Below are 18,974 nucleotides of genomic sequence, written 5' to 3' on the forward strand. Positions count from 1 at the left end.
ACTGTCGATTTGGTGCATCAAAAGTCGGTTGAGTCGATAAACCGGAAGCAAATGAAGTCGTGGCTTAGGCGCACTCTGGTACCGGGGGAAGCAGCTTGCGCACAAAATGGGGCATCTTGCGCGAGTGCATGACGATATCCGGCCTGCTCTTCTTGAGGATCGACTTGGGCGCCCTGGGCGCCGAAGCCGCCTTTGTTGTCGCGGAGGGGGATGTCGGAGAAGACGGGCCTCCAGACGAGTGACGTTGACTCTGAAGGCTGTCCGCAGGCCCGTCTAACTGTCAATCGATGCCGTGCTGCTTTTTGATGCGTTCTAAATTCTCCTTGCGGGCGTCCAGGTCCTCTTTTGTGCGAATCATCTTGTCGGGCTGGTGGTATAGTACTGCGCGTCGTCAGCTGCTGATTCGGAGCGTCGACGGTAAATCAATGGAACATACCGACAAGGTAACGGTTCTGGAAATTGTAGCCGTTCAGCTTGTCGCACGCCTGCTTCGCATCCATCACGTCCTCATAGACGACGAAGGCGGTGCCCTTCGTATTGCTCGCGATGCCCTGTCGGACCTGGCTGTTTCAAGGAGTCAGCGAAGGCTTTCGAAAGACGAAGCATACGGGGTTGACGTACCGGATGGGCCCGTACTTGCCAAAGAGGTCGAAGAGCTCCTCTGGAGTGACGTTGTAGCTGCGAGGGGGGGGGCAATGTTAGGACACGGAGCTTGAAGCCTGATGATTGACTTCTGCAGCAGCAACATACCTTAGATTCTTTACGAACAAAGCTCTATCCATAGGCCAACTTCGTTAGCAAAGATGCCGTGTTGCGATGACGCGGGTCCGCGATGGCGGAGGCCGGAGCGGCCGCGTTGGACAGCATGCCGCCCCGGATGTGGAGAACGATGAAAGGCAGCGACCATCAGGGCAAAAGCAAACGTGACTCACCGATTTACCTCCGGGCCAAGTTTGTTGGCACGACTCATATCTCGATGCCGACGATATGGATTTCCGACACGATACTTTTGTGTTGGGTAATGACACCGTTGGGTGGGCAGGTCGTGGGTGCAATGCGCAAAGCGTTGAGGCTCAAGAGCGGACGGGTCAAGACGGGAGCAAGAGGAGAGAAGTTCGAAGACGCTGAGCCAAGAGTAATGTGGGGCTGCATCTACGACTGGCACCCCACGTGATGCGCGTCTTACCACGTCCCAGGTTGCTGATGCACATGTATTGTACCACATCAAACCTGCAGCCCAAGTTTCGGATGGAAGTGGATTGTCGTCTCTCTTTAGCAAGACATGCTGAAATTGCTTGAAAAGTGGCACGCGATATTAATAAAGGGAACAACAGGAAAGAATGTTGGGCACCTGACGAGCTTCTCTGCATACCCAACAGGTACCGAACGGTGAAACGCTCGGCGGATTCCCGAGGGACCCCAGACTGCAAGGCTCGAGGTATTGGACGTATGTGTATCTCACGAGAATTGCGAGTGAACCAAACAGAGCCTCCCGTTACCTAGTAGCTACAGTATTCTGGCCTGTGGTTGGGTTATATAAGGCTAAGGTAAGTCACACAGTTATGTCCATCAACTAGCTACCAGCACAGACCCCCTGTCATGTTAGCACAAAGACCAAGCCCTTCTCGGTATAGAGCCCCACCTACCAGCCACACCAAGCCTCTTCCCGCCGACACCCTTCCGTCCCCTTTTCACTATGGTACTCAATGCCATTGCATCAACGACAGGAGATTTGCATGCATGCAGAACTGCATGCTCACCAAGTCGCATATACCTTGGATGATTTAATAAATCGGGTGAACAGCAGTTTGCTATAGCTGTTGCATGTAATCAAGTGAGTTGTGGCCCTGATGTCAAGGGATAGTTTGGCGGCGTTTGCTGCAAGATCTTGGAATAGCTGGGGGGATGGGGTTTTATACTTTAAGGGCTGTCTTTTGTGTCATAAGACCAGGGACTGTGCAAATAGGCAAGTCGGTGTCCATTGTTAGGTTTTGCAGGATAGGATGCCCATCGAGGCTCGGGCTCGACAACAACCCATGATCTGCCGATACCCATAACATTCGACCGCTGCGATGCCACTACAGTCTGCGCTATGGCTTGCGTTCCCGACATTCCGGGTTGCGTACCAAGGGATTGCAAAGACAATCCTCGCCATCGTGGAGCGGCGCAGGGCCCAGAGCAGCGTCTCCAATATCCGCGGGGCACCGTAATACGGTACGCGACCTCTGGTTAGGCACGGGGCAACACAGTGCACATCGACTCGGCGAGGACCCCTGCCAGAACCCTTGATGGAACTCTTCGAACTTCAACGACCTTTCTCCGCCATCCTATGCCGTTGCCTTTTCACCACCTCTGCATTGAACTTTGGGCCCCTTCAGTGATTTCCTCATAGTAGTCAAATCCCGTCCGAATGGAAGTTTGAACGGGTTCTCGCCTTCCATCTTTTCTCGGCAACTTGGAAACCATGCCATCGGTAGCCCAGAGCGATTCGTCGTCGACGGCGCCCTCGTCCAAGAAGAGGAGGCGAGACGATAACCACCAGTCAACTCTGTATGCGAACCTCATGGTGGAGTTGGCTTTCCTCCCAACTAACGATTCCAACGTCAGCTCTCCCAGCGCCGGCAACATACCTCGCGGTATCTTTGCCGACAAGACTGCTCTTGACAATGGCGGCCTGTTCGAGCATTTTCACTCCGTACCCTCGGCGATTCGGAAGATAATCCCCCTCCCTCCCGGCAAGCGGCAGCGGACGACGGTTGACATAGATGTTGAAGGGGAGGGGGAACCCATGCAGCGATCACCGGCCAGCAGTCCCCCGCAGAAACATCACCTACAGCGAGAGCACAACTTAGCCAGGCACGCATCCCGGGAAGAGCTTGACGAGCAGATCCGAGGTCCAGCTGTCCCTACTTCGACATTTTTGATGAGCCGCTGCCACATCTGCTCGCGCAAGCCGAACAAGAAATCCGACCTAGATTCATTCGCCGACTGCCAAGGGTGCGGCCAACGTACCTGCTACGTCTGCATCCGTGAGTGCCTTGGCTGGGGGCCCAACATACCACCGATCGCCAGCACCCTTGAGATAATTGGCCCGAACCCTCCAACAAGAGCACACGCAACAACATCGCTCTCAGAGGAAGGTGGCACCTCGTTCACCATGCTCGACGCAGACGCCGCCGAAGACATGCCTTATAACCACCTGCCACCGACCGAAGCGAAAACGACAGGGGCGGGGGCAGAACGCCACGAACGAGGATGGACAAGTGGCGGCGGACATCGAGAAGTAGTGTGCAGCCGCTGTTGCGTGGAAAAGGGAGCGGACGGGGACGTGGTCTGTCTGGGATGCCTGCCGTTTGTCGAGGGCTGAGGGCCTACCGGCCTTGCTTGGCAATCATGTTTTCTGATATTGTGTGGCCTGGCTGTCTTGTCGGGTGAGATTTGGGGCTACTAATCTCTTAGGATAATGGGGCAGGACCTTCCCCATATCTGAGCTGGGCTGGAGGGCCCAGACAGAGGCAGAGACGCCTGCACTTGAGTACCCCCCTCCCCTCTATTGACAATGCCCGGGCTGAGAAAGAAAAGAGAACGGGCACGGAGACACACCGGACGGACATCCACGGCGGCGAGCCACCGGGCGGGAGGGCGAGCTCGGACACGTCACCCAGTCTGGGACCCTCTAACTCGAGAGGACGGGAGGAACCCAGAGAGGAGACTCTGGCTCAGGGAGGACGCACCCAGAACGAGACGAAGAAGGTCGTTTGGAACAGAATTATCTTGACCCGGACTGGGTGGTAATTGGAAATTGCCACTGGTCACAGTGGTGCCGTGGATGAGCTTTTTCTTTGGAGGTTCTCCAATGAACTGAGCAGGAGGGAGAGGACATCGGATAGCCATTGGGCGGCTTTCATCCCTAGGTTTCTGTAAAGCATGGGTTAGCTGTTCGTGAGAGGCGATGGCGATCCGTCGTGGTACTAGCAGGAGCACTATGAGAGCCAGGATGGTCACATATGCCACATTTAGAGACAGGACGCAAAAGGTTGTTGTACTCTGTACGATACTTTAGCACGGCGGGCGGGCAGCGACCGCACAGCGACGACTCAAATACGTAAGCGACGAGGAGGGGAAGTGGCCACGGAAAGGTACAGGAGCGTATCGTCAATCATGGGGCAGTCGCTGAAATGGCTCGCTCATTGCCATCCTTGTGACTACCAACAGGTTGCAATCAATGCAGCTTTATTCGTACATACAGCAGACAACGATCCCCAAGCTCCTATTCTAGTTATACTGCGCGTACGCAGCGGTCGAATTGAACTTGAGGTTGCCTTTGATGACCTTGTCGACGGCGCTCAGGAAGTCCTTCTCGGTTGCAACCTTCCTCCTCGCCCGAATGGCGAACATGCCGGCCTCGGTGCACACGCTGCGCAGCTCGGCGCCCGTGGCGTTGGGGCAAAGGCGCGAGATGAGCTCCCACCGGATGTCGCGCTCCACAGACATGCTCTTTGCGTGGATCCGAAGGATATTGGCGCGCCCTTCGAGATCGGGCAGCGAAAACTCGATCTTACGGTCGATACGGCCCGGCCTCATCAAGGCGGGATCGAGCGTCGACGGCCGGTTGGTGGCGAACATGACCTTGATGTTGCCGCGGGCGTCGAAGCCGTCTAGCTGCGTGATGAGCTCCAGCATAGTTCGCTGGACTTCGTTGTCACCTCCGGCGCCGTCATCAAAACGCGCCCCGCCGATGGCATCGATTTCATCAAAGAAGATGATGCATGCCTTCTTGGTGCGCGCCATTTCGAAGAGCTCCCGGACCATCCTTGCGCCCTCACCCACGTACTTCTGAACCAACTCACTGCCGATGACTCGGATGAAGGTGGCGTCCGTCCGGTTGGCGACGGCACGGGCACAGAGTGTTTTGCCGGTACCCGGGGGACCGTACAGAAGGGCGCCCTTGGGTGGGTCAATGCCCAAATTGCCGAATCGCTCGGGCGAGAGCAGCGGCATCTCGACGACCTCGCGCAGCTTCTCCACCTGTTCCTTGCAGCCGCCAACATCGCCATATGTAACGTCTGGCTTCTCCTCGACCGTCATCATGGTAACACTGGCGTCTATCTTTGGTGGCAGGGGGAGGAGGATCTGGTACTTGTTGCGGTCGACGCCAACGCGCATCCCCTCCTCGATATCTGTCGGGCTGACGCGCTCGCCGAGCTGGACGACGAACTTGGCGATCTGCTTGACGTTAATGACATACTTGCTCTTAGACTCGTCCTTCTCGTCAGGAATGATCTTGGTGCATCGAGCGACCTGAAGCGGCTGCTCCTCTGACATGCGTTGACGATCGGCGGCGACGTCCCAGAGGTGAGGCGGGGCAAGACCGGTATCTGATTCCTGCACATGAGAGTCAACATGGCTTGTCTCCTACAAATACCAAGGGGCACGGCGTACCTTTACGCCAATCTTCTCATCCACGCTCTGCTGCTTCTCTTTTATTTGCTGCTCGAGCTTCTTGATGGCGGCTCCGTACGGGGCAGCGCCGTACGTCTTGAGAACCTGAATGTCCCTTCGCTGGGTCAGCTCGGCGTCGTTGCGGCGGCGTCCCTAGGGTGTAAACGGACTCATCTGATAGCGGAGTGATCTTCTTCTCTTCTATTTCATCGTCGGCAAACGTTTTCCTGTATTTCTCCCAGTTTTGACCTGTGGCAGAAGGCTATGAGGAAGTCAGCGTGCGAAGGAGCGGCGGTATAAGCAGCGGTCAGCTCGAGTGGGATTGGCGCTGGGTCGGCGTACCATGATGATGATAGGAAGGAACGGTAATGGCCGGAACTGAGATCGCCAAAAGTCACAAATCAGGGAAGAAGGTTGCTTTCCGGGTATGTAAGCGCACAGTTGCGAGTATTCGACTGTGGTGGCTGTTCGATGATGGATGGTGGGTTTGTTGCAGGGAGAGATGGTTGGAGGCGGTTTTGGATTGCAGCAAGCAACAGACGAAGCTGTTCCGTAATCCCATGCTGCCTTGGGCCCAGAGCTCTGCGAGGCTGAAAGCCGTCTAGTCCAAAGCCGGTTAGGTGCTTTCAGACCCCCGAGTCTCGCCTGCATGGACGCTCGAGCCACAACCCATCTCTCCCCCCACTGGCGGCTTGGGAAGAACTGCAGCGCCTGAACTGAAAATTCCCCATCCCACCTCTTGGAGTGTACTGTACCTTTGGAGGGGAGCTGCCTGGAAGTCAACAGAAGGAAACTCAAACCACACCGCTTGTCGCAACCAACACACCACGCCATTCCCGTACCTTTGGTATCGCCGCAACAGAACCGAACTGAACGAGTTCCAGTTTTCGCAATGGCGACAGCGACACAGCCCGGCGTGGGTGGAAATGCGGCGTTCAGGGTACTTGGACCTCCATGATGCACATGATGCAGGACATCCGCGCCGAGCTGTTGCTGACCTTCCGTGCAGGACAAGGAGAAGCCGCTGGCTGTCCGGTCTTCGAACATCGTCGCCGCCAGAGGTACGCCACAAATCATGCACGTCGTGCAGCTCCGTGGGTGCTAACCAGAGACAGCTGTTGCCGACGCCATCAGGACATCCTTGGGACCGCGGGGTATGGACAAGATGATTCGCAGCGGCAAGGGCGAGACCATCATCACGAATGACGGCAGCACAATGCTCAAGAGCATGTCGGTAATGCACCCCACCGCCAAGATGCTCGTTCAGCTGTCAAATGCCCAAGACGTCGAAGCCGGCGACGGCACAACCTCGGTCGTGGTCATCTGCGGCAGCCTGTTGGGCGCCGCCGACCGGTTACTTACCAAGGGCATCCACCCTTCAGTCATATCCGAATCGTTCCAAAGGGCCGCTGCCGCCGCCGTTCAGGTTCTGCACGATATGTCACAAGCCATCTCTCTCACCGATACCGCCGCCCTGCTCCAGGCCGCCAACACCTCACTCTCCTCCAAGATCGTTTCCCAATACTCGAATCTCCTTGGCCCCATGGCCGTCAACGCAGTCACCAAGACGATAGACTTAAAGACAGCGGACAATGTCGATTTGAAGAACATTCGCATTATCAAGAAAGTTGGCGGGACGATAGAGGACAGCGAGCTAGTCGACGGCCTGGTCTTGACACAGCCTGTTATCAAGAGCGCGGGAGGGCCGGTACGGATGGAGAAGGCCAAGATCGGTCTGATCCAGTTCCAGCTGAGCCCGCCCAAGCCTGACGTATGTTGTCTCGATTCGTACTTCAGGGGCTCTGTTTTGCTGACTTACATGGTAGATGGAAAATACCATCTCGGTCAACGACTACCGGCAAATGGACAAGATCGTCAAGGAGGAGCGCATGTACCTGCTTAACATGGTCAAGAAGATCAAAAAGGCCAAGTGCAACGTGCTCTTCATCCAAAAGTCAATTCTCCGCGACGCCGTCAACGACCTCTCGCTCCACTTCCTGCAGCGCCTGGGCATCCTTGCTGTCAAGGACATCGAGCGCGACGAAGTCGAATTCATCTGCAAGTCCACCGGCTGCAAACCCATCGCCGACATCGACAGCTTCACAGAGGACAAGCTCGGTTCGGCCGACCTTGTCGAGGAAGTCCAGAGCTCTGGGAGCCGCATGGTCAAGGTGACGGGCACCAAATCCGCAGGCAAGACCGTGTCGGTCGTCGTCCGCGGCGCCAACAGCCTGATTTTGGACGAGGCGGAGCGCTCGCTGCACGACGCGCTCTGCGTGGTGCGCTGCCTGGTCAAGAAGAAGGCGCTGATTGCGGGCGGCGGCGCGGCCGAGATTGAGATTGCGTCGCAGCTCAACAAGCAGGCGCGCGCCTTGACGGGCACCGAGGCCATCTGCTGGAAGGCGTTTGCTGACGCGCTCGAGGTCGTCCCGACCACGCTGGCCGAGAATGCCGGGCTCAACAGCATCAAGGTCGTCACCGAGCTGCGCCACCGGCACGAGCTGGGCGAGAAGAATGCCGGCGTCAGCATCAAGAGCAGCGGCGTCAACTCCAACATTGCAAAAGAAAACGTCTTGCAGCCGCTGCTGGTCAGCACCAGCGCCATCGAGCTGGCTGCCGAGACGGTCAAGATGATTCTGCGGATTGATGATATTGCGCTGAGCAGGTAAAGAAAAGGATGAAGAAAGGGGCAAGCATCGTTCTGTCATGGAACTGCATATCATGAACAAACCAAAGAATCGAACCAATGAATGATGGGCTCGCTGGTGTGAGATGAAATGTGGAGAAAAGTCGACTCGGCACACCAAACACTGCTGCTAAGGAGGTGTTAATTCCATCCACCTGGTATGTGGCAATATGTTTAATCATGATACCGCATAAATGAAGTTCATTAAGACATGGACGCAGTCATTCAGATGCGAATGCAAGTGCCAATGACCTCCACAATGAAAGGGGTGTATGTGACAAGAAAAAAAGGGTGGGAAAAACTCGGATGTAGCAGATCTGAAGAACGCCGGCCTCTCGAATTGTTAATAGTACATGTACCCGACAACATTCATAATATCGCCCACACAAATGCAGCCTAGCTACCCAGCAGTGACTTCCTGTCGCCAGCTAAGATATAGCTGGCTGTCGCATGCTAATCGGCCCTAAAGCAGGCAGCATCATCTCCCCTTCACCGTGCGCAACACATTGCGCCCATCAGTAGTTGAGCTCACCCCCGGCCCCACCCGAAACCTGGTCAAGATCCTCGTAGCTCTTGAGCGTCCGGCCCTGGACCGCCTCCCGCGGGCCGACCGCAGCAACGCCGGCACCATCGCCCCAGCGATTAGCAGGGCCCGGCCGACCGCGTCCTCCGCCACCCATACCGCCACCCTCACCAGCAACGCCGTAGCGAGGGTTGTTGGGCCGCCGCTCATACGGTCCAGCGCGGTTCTGAAACCTGCTGCCACCGCCTCCTCCAGACACGGGACCGCCGCGGCGAATGGGGCCGGCTCCGCCGACACCACCACCGCGCTCATCGCCGCCTGCGCCAGCGTGCCAGCCAGCTGCGGCACCCATGGGATGCGCGCCAGCGCCGCCGGCCATCATGTTGGCCGGGAACATGGCCATGGGAAAGCCGGGGAAGGGGAGCACGCCGCCATTCATGGTGAAGTTTTGCAAGTTGAAGCCTCGCGGGGTGCCTGTCATCTGCTGACCATTGCCCTGGGGGAAGTGGCCATTGGAGTTTGCATCGGTGCGCGAGGGCGCGATGTGCGAGGGGTCTAGGACATAGGCATTTACCAGCTCAAACTGTAATGCGATGTGTTAGCTTTCTGTGGATGGCATTGCCAGAGACGTGCTAAGAGGTCTGTCTCACCTCTTCTTTGAGCTTCTCCAGCCACTCAGTGTGGCGCTTTTCAACGTGCTTACGCCAGAAGTGTTCCTCCTTGAACAGCTTGGTGCACTCGGGCACCTTACAACGCCATTTGTGCTCGTCCTCCTGCTTGACGTACTTGGTGAGTTCGTCATTGACTGCGTCCTCAACTGGCTTCCCCCCAAGTTTCCGAAGGTCAACAGTTTCGGGATGCAGGATCTGATTGATCTTGTCTTCAAACGTCTTGACCCAGTTGTAAGCTCGCTGTAGCTGTTGCTCAGCCTTGGACAACGCACGGAACTTGCGCTCCTCCTCGGGCGCCTCTCCCTCCTCGACGTCTTCGGCCTCTTTGCGCTTCTTGGATGGGAAGGGGTCGCCGTTTGCGCTTGCCTCGGCTACTTCTTTAGCGGCCGAAGACAAAGTGCTCCTGGGTCTCCGGAGGTGGCCGCCAGGACATTTGCGCGTCAACTCATGGATCGAGTCGCTCTCGAAGACGCAGAAGAAGCAGAAATTGAAGACGCGGCGGAGATACTCAATGGTCAAATCCAGCCGCTTCTTTGTGACCAAGAGATCCATGTCATCGACTTCGTCGTCCACAATCCCCTCGTCTTCGTCATCCTCGCCCTCCTCCGCCATATGCTCCTCTCCCTCCTCGCGCTCCACATCCATGGACTCGTCCAAACCAATATCCCGCTTTTTCTTCGCCTTCTTGGCAGCAGGAGAGGTCAGGACTGAAGGTTGGAGCTTCCCTTCGTCACGCAACCTATCAACGTGCTGTTCAATTTGGTGAGCCGCGTTGAAATCGGAGCCAATGTCAACTTCAAACTTGGCGACCAGTTCCGTGGCAAGGTGAAGATCTTTGCGGATGCGTTCGGGGGCGGAGAAGAGATCCCACAAAGCCTTCTTTCTAGGATGTGACGGCGGGTTGTGGACACCGACGTGACAGGTGAAGTCACCGCGAAGCTCATCCTTGACGGTCTTGCCATTGATCGCCTCGAGGGCTTTATCGGCGGTTGAGACGGGAGCGGCTGGCTTAGACTCGCCGGACTCTTCATCTTTGACATCCTCGCTCTCCTCGAGGCCCGGGCCCTCAGGGGCCGGATGCAACATGATCCAGCCGATCCGGTGGTAGCGCTTACTGGGGTTCGGATCGCTCAAGGACAACCACTTGAAGCCGCCTTCGCCCTCTCCGAGATGCTCCTTGCAAAAAGCCTCCAGATTTTGACGGCTTACAGAGGGCGCAATGGTCTTGATCAAGAGAGTGGGCTGATCCAGACTTTCGTCCCTTATTTCCACAGGATTTGCAGGCACCAGATCACCAACGCCGAGAACTTCATTTGCAGTGGTCGCTTCGCCCTCCTCCTTCTCGACCATGCCACCGGCCCCATTGCTCTCGCTTTTGGGAATGCCTTCAAGGGATAGGTCGTCAAAGATGCCGGACGCGAGGTCCTCCTCCCACTTGGCATAAGCGCCACGGCGCATCTCATTCAGCTGCCGGCGGAACGGATCCCGCACATCTGGAACATAGCGCTCTTTGAACCACTGCTCGTCCTTGTGCTGCTTGACAAATGACTGTGCCATCTTGGCCTGGAGGTCCTCTTTGTATTTGTCGTAGGCAGCTTGGATCCTGGCCTTTTCCTGTTCCCGTTCCTCTTGAGCTTCACGTGGACCACGAATACGCTCGGGTTCGTGTCGCCGGCCGCTCTTCAGTCGCTCCTTTTCCTCTATTTTTCTTTGGTTCTGTCTCCACCACTCGCCGAACCATGAGAAACCGACCTGAAATGGCAGCGTAAGAGGATGCGGCAGGCTGGGTGGTTGTGCCAGCCGGGCTGGGGTACTATCCTGGCCCGGCACGTAGCGATCGATGTTGGTATGGGTTGAGGGACGGCCGCGGTCGTCCCGATCCCGAGTGCCGGCATACTCGTCGCGACCACGTCCCCTTGGCTCGTAACGATCGACTGCAACTGGAGATCGCGACCGACGCCGGATGCGCTCGGCACCTAGAACAGATAAATGTGAGTCAAATGAACGACCAAGTGCGATGAGAGGGATTTGCGCTCGAGGGGCTTGATGGGGACAAGTGGCAGCTCAGAGTACTAAGCAAACGGGAGTCTTAAAAATGATGAGACGCACCAGGGGACCTGCCGCCGCGGTAGAAGCTGTCTCCTCTCTCGTCTTTGACCCTTGTATCGTCGCGGCTGCTCCACCGGTCGCCGGGCGAGCGTGCCGAGTCGCGGTAATAGGAATCCATGGCGTACTTGAAGAGGTGTTATGTCGTTCGCAAAAATCGCCAATGAACAACGCGACTCCTGGAGCGCTTCCAAGGTCGAGGAGGAAGGGAGGGAGATGAGGTCAGGGCGAGTTGCCGCGGACGGCGGGTTGTAAGTGTCCAGTCGTAACCTTATTTGTCGCTTGCTAAGTGACGAAGGAGATTGGTTCTTTGATAAACGTTTGCCGCGGATAGTCACTGTTTGGCGACATGATTGCGGTTAGAACGCGACGACTCTCGGTATAGGTGGAGGAAGCAAAGATAGGGGACGTTGGTGGTGAGGACGGAGAGCAGGCCATGCGATTGGAAATAGAAGGTCTGGCATGAAGCCACAAATGAATGAAGAATATCAAAATGTAATAGGGGGCTCGAAGTTCTGAAAGTGCTATTTGTTTGTTTGAAGGCGACGATGCAGAGACGCTGAGGGAAACGATGGTGACGAGGCAAGCCAAGTGAATGAATGAGAGCGCTCCCGGACGGAGCGCCGTGCAAACTGCAACCCTCCACCGGCCAGGAGCAGACAACCAGGGCAGCGGGGGAAATGAGGATGGGTAGGACGAAGTAAAAGAGAAAGGGTAGACAAACAATTGATTGTTGGATGAGCGTCGGCGACAACGAAAATTGACTCCCGAAGCAGGCCGCGGCGCGCTCCAGTGAGCTTTGTTGGAATCCGCGACGGCTGGCGTGGAGTTGGCGGATTCAAGCTGACACTTGGTCCGGGGCCAAGTGGTGGCTGGGAGAGGTCACGTGATGTACGGAGCATCACACCTGTACTGCGGTACGTTACTCCATACTACGAGTTGATGGTTGAACGTCAAGGAATTGGATGTAGTTAGCGTGCCAAGGCCCTTTAGGCTTCGTGCCTCCGGGCGAAATAAATTCCATCCATCCATCCATACTCCATACTAGGTTACCTTAGTATACCGTAACGTGCGGCTACCATACTTGTAAGGTACGAAGTAACTTACATCTGATCTTGGTCCACAAAGGTAGCTCAGTTGTTTTCTCACTGGCAGGTGCAGTGTCAACGAGGTACCTGAAGCACAGAACACCTGAATTAAACTTGAAGGCAGAGATGGAACTCGAACTCGATGCATTGATTCTCAAAGTCTACTACTTCAATGGGTCCCAGTCGGAGATAGGGATACGGCATCAGGGTTCGGAAGGGCCGCAACAGGGTCGGTTCAAAAGAGTTTATCGAGTTTGGAGATGCGCCTGGTTTGACCTCGCGCTTCCGTCCAAATTCCTTGAATGGCACCTACCTTACCTTATCTTATATAGCTAGCAGTTGAACGATGATTCTCAGATTTATTTAGGTAGGTATTTCTTCTCTCCGAATCAGCAGTATTGGACGTGCCTTGACTAATCTCGTTGCCTGAGGTTCTTGCATGTTGTTGCATCTGGCAAGCAGGTGATGTCATTGGCATCCATCCTCCGCAAGTGATCAGAATGAGCCCCTTCATTCCACCGGACCCTAACTTCAACACAGCTTACCCAGCTATGTCCAGCTAAAGTTTCACTCAAGTTAGGAATACCAGTATTCAGACGCTGTACCCTACCTGATCCAAGTCGCTGAATAGTGCAAAATGACGACCTATATCCCCTCCCTCACGATTCCCGAGGCAGTCTTCAACAACCTGCCGGCGTCCGTACTGCTGCCCATTGCCCTGGGCACAGCAGTGGGCTTCAGCACAAGACGTATTTTTTCCTTCTTCCTTTGACCAGCCTTCCCATCCGTAATTTGAAACCTGACACCTGACATAGCCGCCACAAACCACCGCGAGTCCCTCACACTGAACCAGCCCCCGTTGCGCCCGCCCGCCGGCGTTTTCCCGCCAGTTTGGACCGCCTTGTACGGAATCATAGGCTACGCCGCGCACCGTGCAGTTAATATCGGGACCTCGCCCCTGAACTCCACCGTAAGCCACCCAGAACCCGCCGCCCTTCACGATCCCTTTCACCCTTTCCCTTTCGCGCCTGTTTCCCCTTGGGCCCAGCATAGCAGTCGGACTAAAATTGACCGGGCAAAAAAAGGCAACAATTCTGGCCGCACGAGAGGGCGCCACGCTGTACACGATCCAGCTGGGCCTGAACCTGGCCTGGATGCCGCTCTTCTACGGACTCAACCGGCCCATCCTGGCCACCTTTGACGCTGCCGCCCTCTTCGGCATCAACTCGTACCTGGCCTGGCTGTGGGGCACCAAGGTCGATTCTGTTGCTGGATGGCTGCTGGCGCCGTACGTTGCCTGGCTCGGGTTCGCGACGTACCTGTCGTTTGGGACGGGCTATCTGAATGACTGGGACCTGAGTCCCATGCTTGGTGATGGTGGTCGGGGTGAGGGGAAGAAGACGAAATAGAAGAAGGAATGGAGGGGATGAAGAGAAAGAGGAAGGAAGGGAATAAAAGAAAGAGAGAGGGGTGAGGGAATGGTTTAAGAAAGCGAGAAAAGCGAACGGCTGGTAAAAGGGGAGAGTGATGTGTAAAAGCCTGTCATATTTTCACCCTGTAGATAACGCGCCAGCTTCCTGGCCAAAACCCCGGAACCACAACGCCCCGCTGATGACAGAAATGTATGGCGCCCCTCTATGCCGCTCGCAAACCCCCGACCATCGGAATTAGCCTTCTATAGACCCTACTGAGTATAAATCAAACGCACCTCGTTCACCGTCCCTTGGACTTCGTCCCTCACTGCATGGGAAAGTACTTCTTCAACCCATCATAGACCATGAAAATAAACGCCGAGCTCGGCACCGACCGCAGCACGGTAATCCCGCACCCGCGATAGAAGCCCTTCAAGCCAGCCTGCTTCCACAGCGCGGCCGTCTCGCGGGCAAACGTTTTCTGCGGCGCAGCGCTCTCCCCAATCGGCGTAGTCTGCATCCGCGACTTGACGGTATCGGCAGGGAAGAACAGAAAGTTATAACTCATCCCCGCCGTCGCGCCCGCTACAGCCTGCTGCCACAGCGGCAGCGCATCCGCGGCCCGGACTTTCTCTCTTTCCTCCTCGGTCCGCGCCGACCTCTCGTTCCACTCCCGGAAAAACTTGCTCACCGTCTCCTTGGACCCGAACCACGCCGCGCAACCCCCGCTCTCGCGGATCAGCGTGCCTAGCTGGCCGTGCCAGAACCCGCGCCACCCCTGGTGCCGCCAGATATCCTTGATGACGGCGGCGGGCTTGAGGGGGGCGCGGACGACGCCGTCGCCCGTTTTGGCGGGCACTTGGATCTTGCACTTGACCAGCTCGACGGGGGTGAGCACGAGCGAGGTCATCGCGCCCGAGAAGGCGCCCGTCATCCAGAGCGCGGATAGCGGCAACGGTTGCTCGCGCGTGGCGTAGCCCGACGCGTAGATGGCGGCGCGGCCGAGGCGCTCCCAGAAGAAGAGACTGCTATTTTCGAGGGCTGCGCCGATGAGGGGGGCGCTGATGCCCCGGTACAGCCCTAAGAAGCCATCCGCGCGGATGGACTGGCGGAAGCAGTCGACGGGGCCTTTGTATTGCAGCGGGAGTTGGTCGGGCTGGGATTGGAGGCGGACTTTGACCGTGTCGAAGGGGTATTCAATGTATTTGCCCACGACGCCGGCGATCTGGGGTGAAGGTTAGACAGGAGTGGATGAAGGGGTGAGGGAGGAAAACTTACAGAGCCGTAAAGAATGTCTTCCACGGCTTCCGTTACCGCCGTCCTGGACTTGAGGTGCATTGGAGCGGTAGCGGCCTGGGAAAGGGGGTTGAGAGTGCTTGCTGGGTCCATGGTGCTGACGGGCCGCGAGAAGGGAAAGGCCGCGAGGGGCTGTTGTGAACCTCAACGGGTACGAAGCTGGTCAGTCAAGACCAGGCCGTCAGGCTTCGGGTCTTTGTGTGTTTAAGGCCCGGCTAGGTATGTGAATGCCTCTTCTGGGCTAGTGGGAGGTGGCGTATCGTGCCGCAGAGAAAACCGATCCCCCTCTCAGTGAATGGCGGGTGTTTCAATAGGCAAAAATGGAACAAGAGAATGATCGGCGTTGTCTGTTCTTTCGATGCAGTGTAAGGCGGCCTGACAGAATTCAACCCAGTCCACACACAGAGAGCGCTGCCCGAGTCAAGATGGTCTCAGTCACCGCTCAGTGGCTTATCAAAGAGGTTGCGGAGAGACTGGCGACGAACGCTGCCGATGAGCGGAGCACGGTAAACCTCGAGGGTGACAGCCGGGCTTTGTGGTCTTGTCGTCTGTTGAAGGGACACTCCTCGAGGACGGCGGCACCTCGCCGTACATGTAAGGTATGGGAAAATGACCTCACATTATAGGGTTCGGGGACAGCCTCCTCCTTGGGGTTTGGGGAAACCGTCGAGAAACAGCTCAAACCATCATGACGGTTACGGTGAAGCACTGTTGTGACTGTGGTTCGACAGTGGGACACTGCAAAAACTGGATAAGTGGTCCCAATCTTGGCACCAAGGGCAAGGGATTTGACGGTTGCGGTGGGGTCAAGGAGGGGCATTTCAGGTTGCAGCCGACTCAGGCACGGATACAGAGTACCTGACCAATTCCTTGCTGGAATACCTCTTTACCGGTACCTCAACCTGCTGCGCTTGCAATGTAAGTCTCAAGACTCCGATAGAAGTGAAGACACTGGGTTCTTTGAAGTCGCTTGTTGAGTGGTTTTTATCAGGTCGATCGATCCATCCTCATCAATCAGGTTCCATTGTGACGGACCCACTGACTGATCTGATTGATAAGATCATTTGGCTTGGCAAAGCCAATTCGGTTAGGGTTGATGGAGTTTGACTTTTGACTGTCACCTTCAACAAACTTTGATGAGATGGTACACCGACTCCGGCAGCCTTTGGGGTTCCAACCCGGCAAGCAGGAAAATTTCAGTACCTCGTTGGTTAATACTGTCATGGGACGTTGCCCAGTTATTCCAACCAAGGTAACTCGAACGAATGGTGCCAGTTTGCGCCATGGGCTCCCTCACCACTCTGAGTGATTGATACGGTAGTGGCACACACACACACACACACGAATTCAAGGCGCAGAGGCGGTGTTTGTTCGAATACTGTTACACTGTAATGATAGCTCGGCTTCTGCAGACGCTCACTGCCACGACCCGCCCTTCCCAGCAAACCCTCCGCTATCGTCCAGCTTCTTCGCGCCTCCGCCCCTAGTCGGCTTGGACTGTGCGGCCTCGTGCCTCCTCAGCTCCTCCGGCACCTTGGATATCGAAGATTTCGAAATGATCTGTCTCAAGTCATACAGGACGTCGTTGTCCTCAGGGCCCAAGAATGTAATCGCCACACCGCTCTTGCCCGCACGACCTGTACGACCGATACGGTGGGTATACGCCTCGATGCTCGACGGCATGTTGAAGTTGACGACCAACGAAACATCCGGCACATCGATACCACGCCCCGCCAGATCTGTGGCCACAAGGACGCTCGACTGGCCGTTGCGTACCGACAGCAGCGATGCCTCACGCTGCTCCTGCGTCTTGCTGCCGTGCAGCGTGACGGTCGAGTAGCCCCATGATTTGATGTCCTTGGCCACCATCTCGCAGTTGCGTTTAATGTTGACAAAGACAATGATGGGCGGCTTGAACTGGCCCGAATTGAGAATCTCTTGCAGTCGTCGTTTCCTCTTGTCCTCGCCAGAGATGAACTCTACGCGCTGCTCCACCGTGTCGACAGCCTCGCCGGCGTTGCCGATGGTCACAATGGCCGGTCGCCGGAGGTACTTCTTGGCAATCTTTTCGACCAGCGGCGGCATTGTCGCTGTGTACATCATTGTCTGCCGGTACCGGTCTTTGCCACCCAGATAGCGGCTCATGAGCTGTGGGTTCTCGGCCTCTTCTGTGTCGGGCTTCTCGTTGGTTACCGGAAGTGCGTCGAGAATTTTGGTAAGGGGCTCCTCAAAACCCTGGTCAATCATACGGTCTGCTTCGTCCATGATGATATAGCAGCACTGAGAGAACACGAGCAGGCGCCTCTCAAGGCAGTCCACTAGACGACCGGGCGTTGCAACAATAATCTCGGCACCATTCCTGAGCGCGAACGCTTGCTCCTCCAATGAATGACCGCCGACGATACTGACAACCGTAAAACCCAGGGGCCCAGCGAATTTCCTGGCTTCGGTCTCGATTTGCTGCACCAGTTCTCTGGTCGGCGCGAGAATGAGGGCATACGGGCCATCGTTCTTGTTATATTCTGTGAGAGGCGGCAGTTCCGAGATGTACACCAGCAGTGGTAACAGGAAGGCTGCCGTTTTGCCGGAGCCGGTGACGGCGACACCGATCAAGTCTCGCGCCTGTAATGCAATCGGTATGGCCGCCCTCTGGATCGGCGTTGGCTCTTCGTAGCCAACCTTGTGAACAATCTCGAGCAACCGTCGCGGCAGCTTTGACTCCTCCCAGCTGCGCATCGGATCCGGAATCGCGCCGCCTTTGGTGGCGATGCCAAAGTTCTCCTTGAAGATGCGCCAGTCGCGCTCCTTCATCTCCTCCAGATTCTTCTCCGACCAGTGCTTGCCCAAAGTCTTGCGCTGTGTTGCTTGCTTGGCGCGCTCGTGTTGCTCCAGCAACTTCCTCGCGCGCTCCTCTCCAGTCTCGGGGTCGCCGCGCCGGATAGCCTCCGCCTTCCTCAGTACCAGCTCGTCCGTATTGTCGTATCCTGCGAGTCTGAAGGCCGGGTCTAGACGCTCTGCATATATTGGGTCAAACGGCCGGCTGGTGTCGTCATCGGGGTCCCAGTCAAAATTGAATTTATTCGCCGCGGTCCTCCTCCGCTTCTTCTTCGCTGAGAAGGTGGACTGGTTGACTTCGGGACCCATATACTTCGCGCGCAACTCGTCCGCATCGCGCCGCTCCATCTCGGCCCGCTTCTCTTCCTCATCATTCCGGCGGCGCTTTCCACTGTGTCCGTGGTCGCCGCCATCAGGGTGGCGCATGGCCTTGGGACCCGTTGGTATGCCGTAGGGTGTTGACCTTGCGTTGGAGTGCCCATTTGTTCCGTTCGTGCCGTTCGCGCCGTTTGTGCCGTCTGTGCCATTTGCTGATGACCTCCTTGAGGATACCAAGGCTTCCTCTCGCCGCTTACGTTCCTCCTCTTCTTTGGCGGCCTTCTCTGCTGCACGGCGCTCGCGCTCCTTCTTGGGAATAAACCTGGGCTTGGCGGCCGCGGCTTTTTCGGCCTCTCGCTGACGCAGCAAGGCGGGCAGGTCGGGTGGCAGGCGTCTCTCAATCATGGCGCAGCAGGAAACGATGGACGGTGTGTGGAAAAGGATGGTAATTTCGGGTTTGAAAGTTGAACGCTTCTGGAATGCAATCGCCGATAGATGATGAGTGGGTCACTTCTCCAAAAATAATCGCAAATCTATAGGGTTAGGGTTCTCTACTTGCTCGATCTTCCATAACTTTTTTGAGACCGTCAAGGGTCG

At 56.4% G+C, this 18,974-nt stretch overlaps 8 protein-coding genes across 8 annotated transcripts; 3 read left to right on the plus strand and 5 right to left on the minus strand.

Moving 5' to 3' along the window:
- Positions 1–280: 280 nt before the first annotated feature.
- On the minus strand, positions 281–970 carry N657DRAFT_652317 (RNA-binding domain-containing protein; the record flags this gene model as incomplete). Its single annotated transcript, XM_062794283.1, has 4 exons — positions 281–381; positions 437–564; positions 622–678; positions 933–970. The coding sequence occupies 4 exons, from the start codon at positions 968–970 to the stop codon at positions 281–283; spliced, it is 324 nt and encodes a 107-aa protein (XP_062652486.1).
- Positions 971–2,464: 1,494 nt separating this feature from the next.
- N657DRAFT_676464 (uncharacterized protein) lies at positions 2,465–3,367 on the plus strand (the record flags this gene model as incomplete). The annotated part of the gene is made up of 1 exon (XM_062795898.1): positions 2,465–3,367. One exon carries the CDS (start codon positions 2,465–2,467, stop codon positions 3,365–3,367), a length of 903 nt encoding a protein of 300 aa, XP_062652487.1.
- Positions 3,368–3,837: 470 nt separating this feature from the next.
- N657DRAFT_608376 (26S proteasome subunit P45) lies at positions 3,838–5,887 on the minus strand. Its single transcript, XM_062790265.1, has 4 exons — positions 5,785–5,887; positions 5,613–5,704; positions 5,443–5,557; positions 3,838–5,385 (listed from the first exon to the last, which is right to left on the minus strand). The coding sequence occupies exons 1-4, from the start codon at positions 5,785–5,787 to the stop codon at positions 4,276–4,278; spliced, it is 1,320 nt and encodes a 439-aa protein (XP_062652488.1). The 5' UTR covers positions 5,788–5,887; the 3' UTR covers positions 3,838–4,275.
- A 475-nt stretch (positions 5,888–6,362) lies between these two features.
- Positions 6,363–8,471, plus strand: N657DRAFT_639204 (T-complex protein 1). Its single transcript, XM_062791733.1, has 4 exons — positions 6,363–6,382; positions 6,452–6,503; positions 6,558–7,213; positions 7,269–8,471. The coding sequence occupies exons 3-4, from the start codon at positions 6,608–6,610 to the stop codon at positions 8,109–8,111; spliced, it is 1,449 nt and encodes a 482-aa protein (XP_062652489.1). The 5' UTR covers positions 6,363–6,382; positions 6,452–6,503; positions 6,558–6,607; the 3' UTR covers positions 8,112–8,471.
- Positions 8,472–8,643: 172 nt separating this feature from the next.
- On the minus strand, positions 8,644–11,549 carry N657DRAFT_560643 (uncharacterized protein; the record flags this gene model as incomplete). Its single annotated transcript, XM_062787988.1, has 3 exons — positions 8,644–9,234; positions 9,302–11,298; positions 11,432–11,549. The coding sequence occupies 3 exons, from the start codon at positions 11,547–11,549 to the stop codon at positions 8,644–8,646; spliced, it is 2,706 nt and encodes a 901-aa protein (XP_062652490.1).
- Positions 11,550–12,810: 1,261 nt separating this feature from the next.
- N657DRAFT_37450 (TspO/MBR-related protein) lies at positions 12,811–14,089 on the plus strand. The gene is made up of 6 exons (XM_062787066.1): positions 12,811–12,883; positions 12,948–12,978; positions 13,057–13,091; positions 13,148–13,265; positions 13,332–13,486; positions 13,602–14,089. Exons 4-6 carry the CDS (start codon positions 13,154–13,156, stop codon positions 13,923–13,925), a joined length of 591 nt encoding a protein of 196 aa, XP_062652491.1. The 5' UTR covers positions 12,811–12,883; positions 12,948–12,978; positions 13,057–13,091; positions 13,148–13,153; the 3' UTR covers positions 13,926–14,089.
- Positions 13,896–15,491, minus strand: N657DRAFT_37460 (mitochondrial carrier). The gene is made up of 2 exons (XM_062787067.1): positions 15,207–15,491; positions 13,896–15,153 (listed from the first exon to the last, which is right to left on the minus strand). The coding sequence occupies exons 1-2, from the start codon at positions 15,315–15,317 to the stop codon at positions 14,254–14,256; spliced, it is 1,011 nt and encodes a 336-aa protein (XP_062652492.1). The 5' UTR covers positions 15,318–15,491; the 3' UTR covers positions 13,896–14,253.
- Positions 15,492–16,467: 976 nt separating this feature from the next.
- On the minus strand, positions 16,468–18,847 carry N657DRAFT_639209 (DEAD-domain-containing protein). Its single transcript, XM_062791734.1, has one exon. It carries the CDS (start codon positions 18,780–18,782, stop codon positions 16,641–16,643), a length of 2,142 nt encoding a protein of 713 aa, XP_062652493.1. The 5' UTR covers positions 18,783–18,847; the 3' UTR covers positions 16,468–16,640.
- Between the last annotated feature and the right edge of the window lie 127 nt (positions 18,848–18,974).

The sequence above is a fragment of the Parathielavia appendiculata genome (assembly GCF_033297405.1).
Source record: "Parathielavia appendiculata strain CBS 731.68 unplaced genomic scaffold N657scaffold_1, whole genome shotgun sequence".
In the NCBI taxonomy this organism is placed as follows: domain Eukaryota; kingdom Fungi; phylum Ascomycota; class Sordariomycetes; order Sordariales; family Chaetomiaceae; genus Parathielavia; species Parathielavia appendiculata.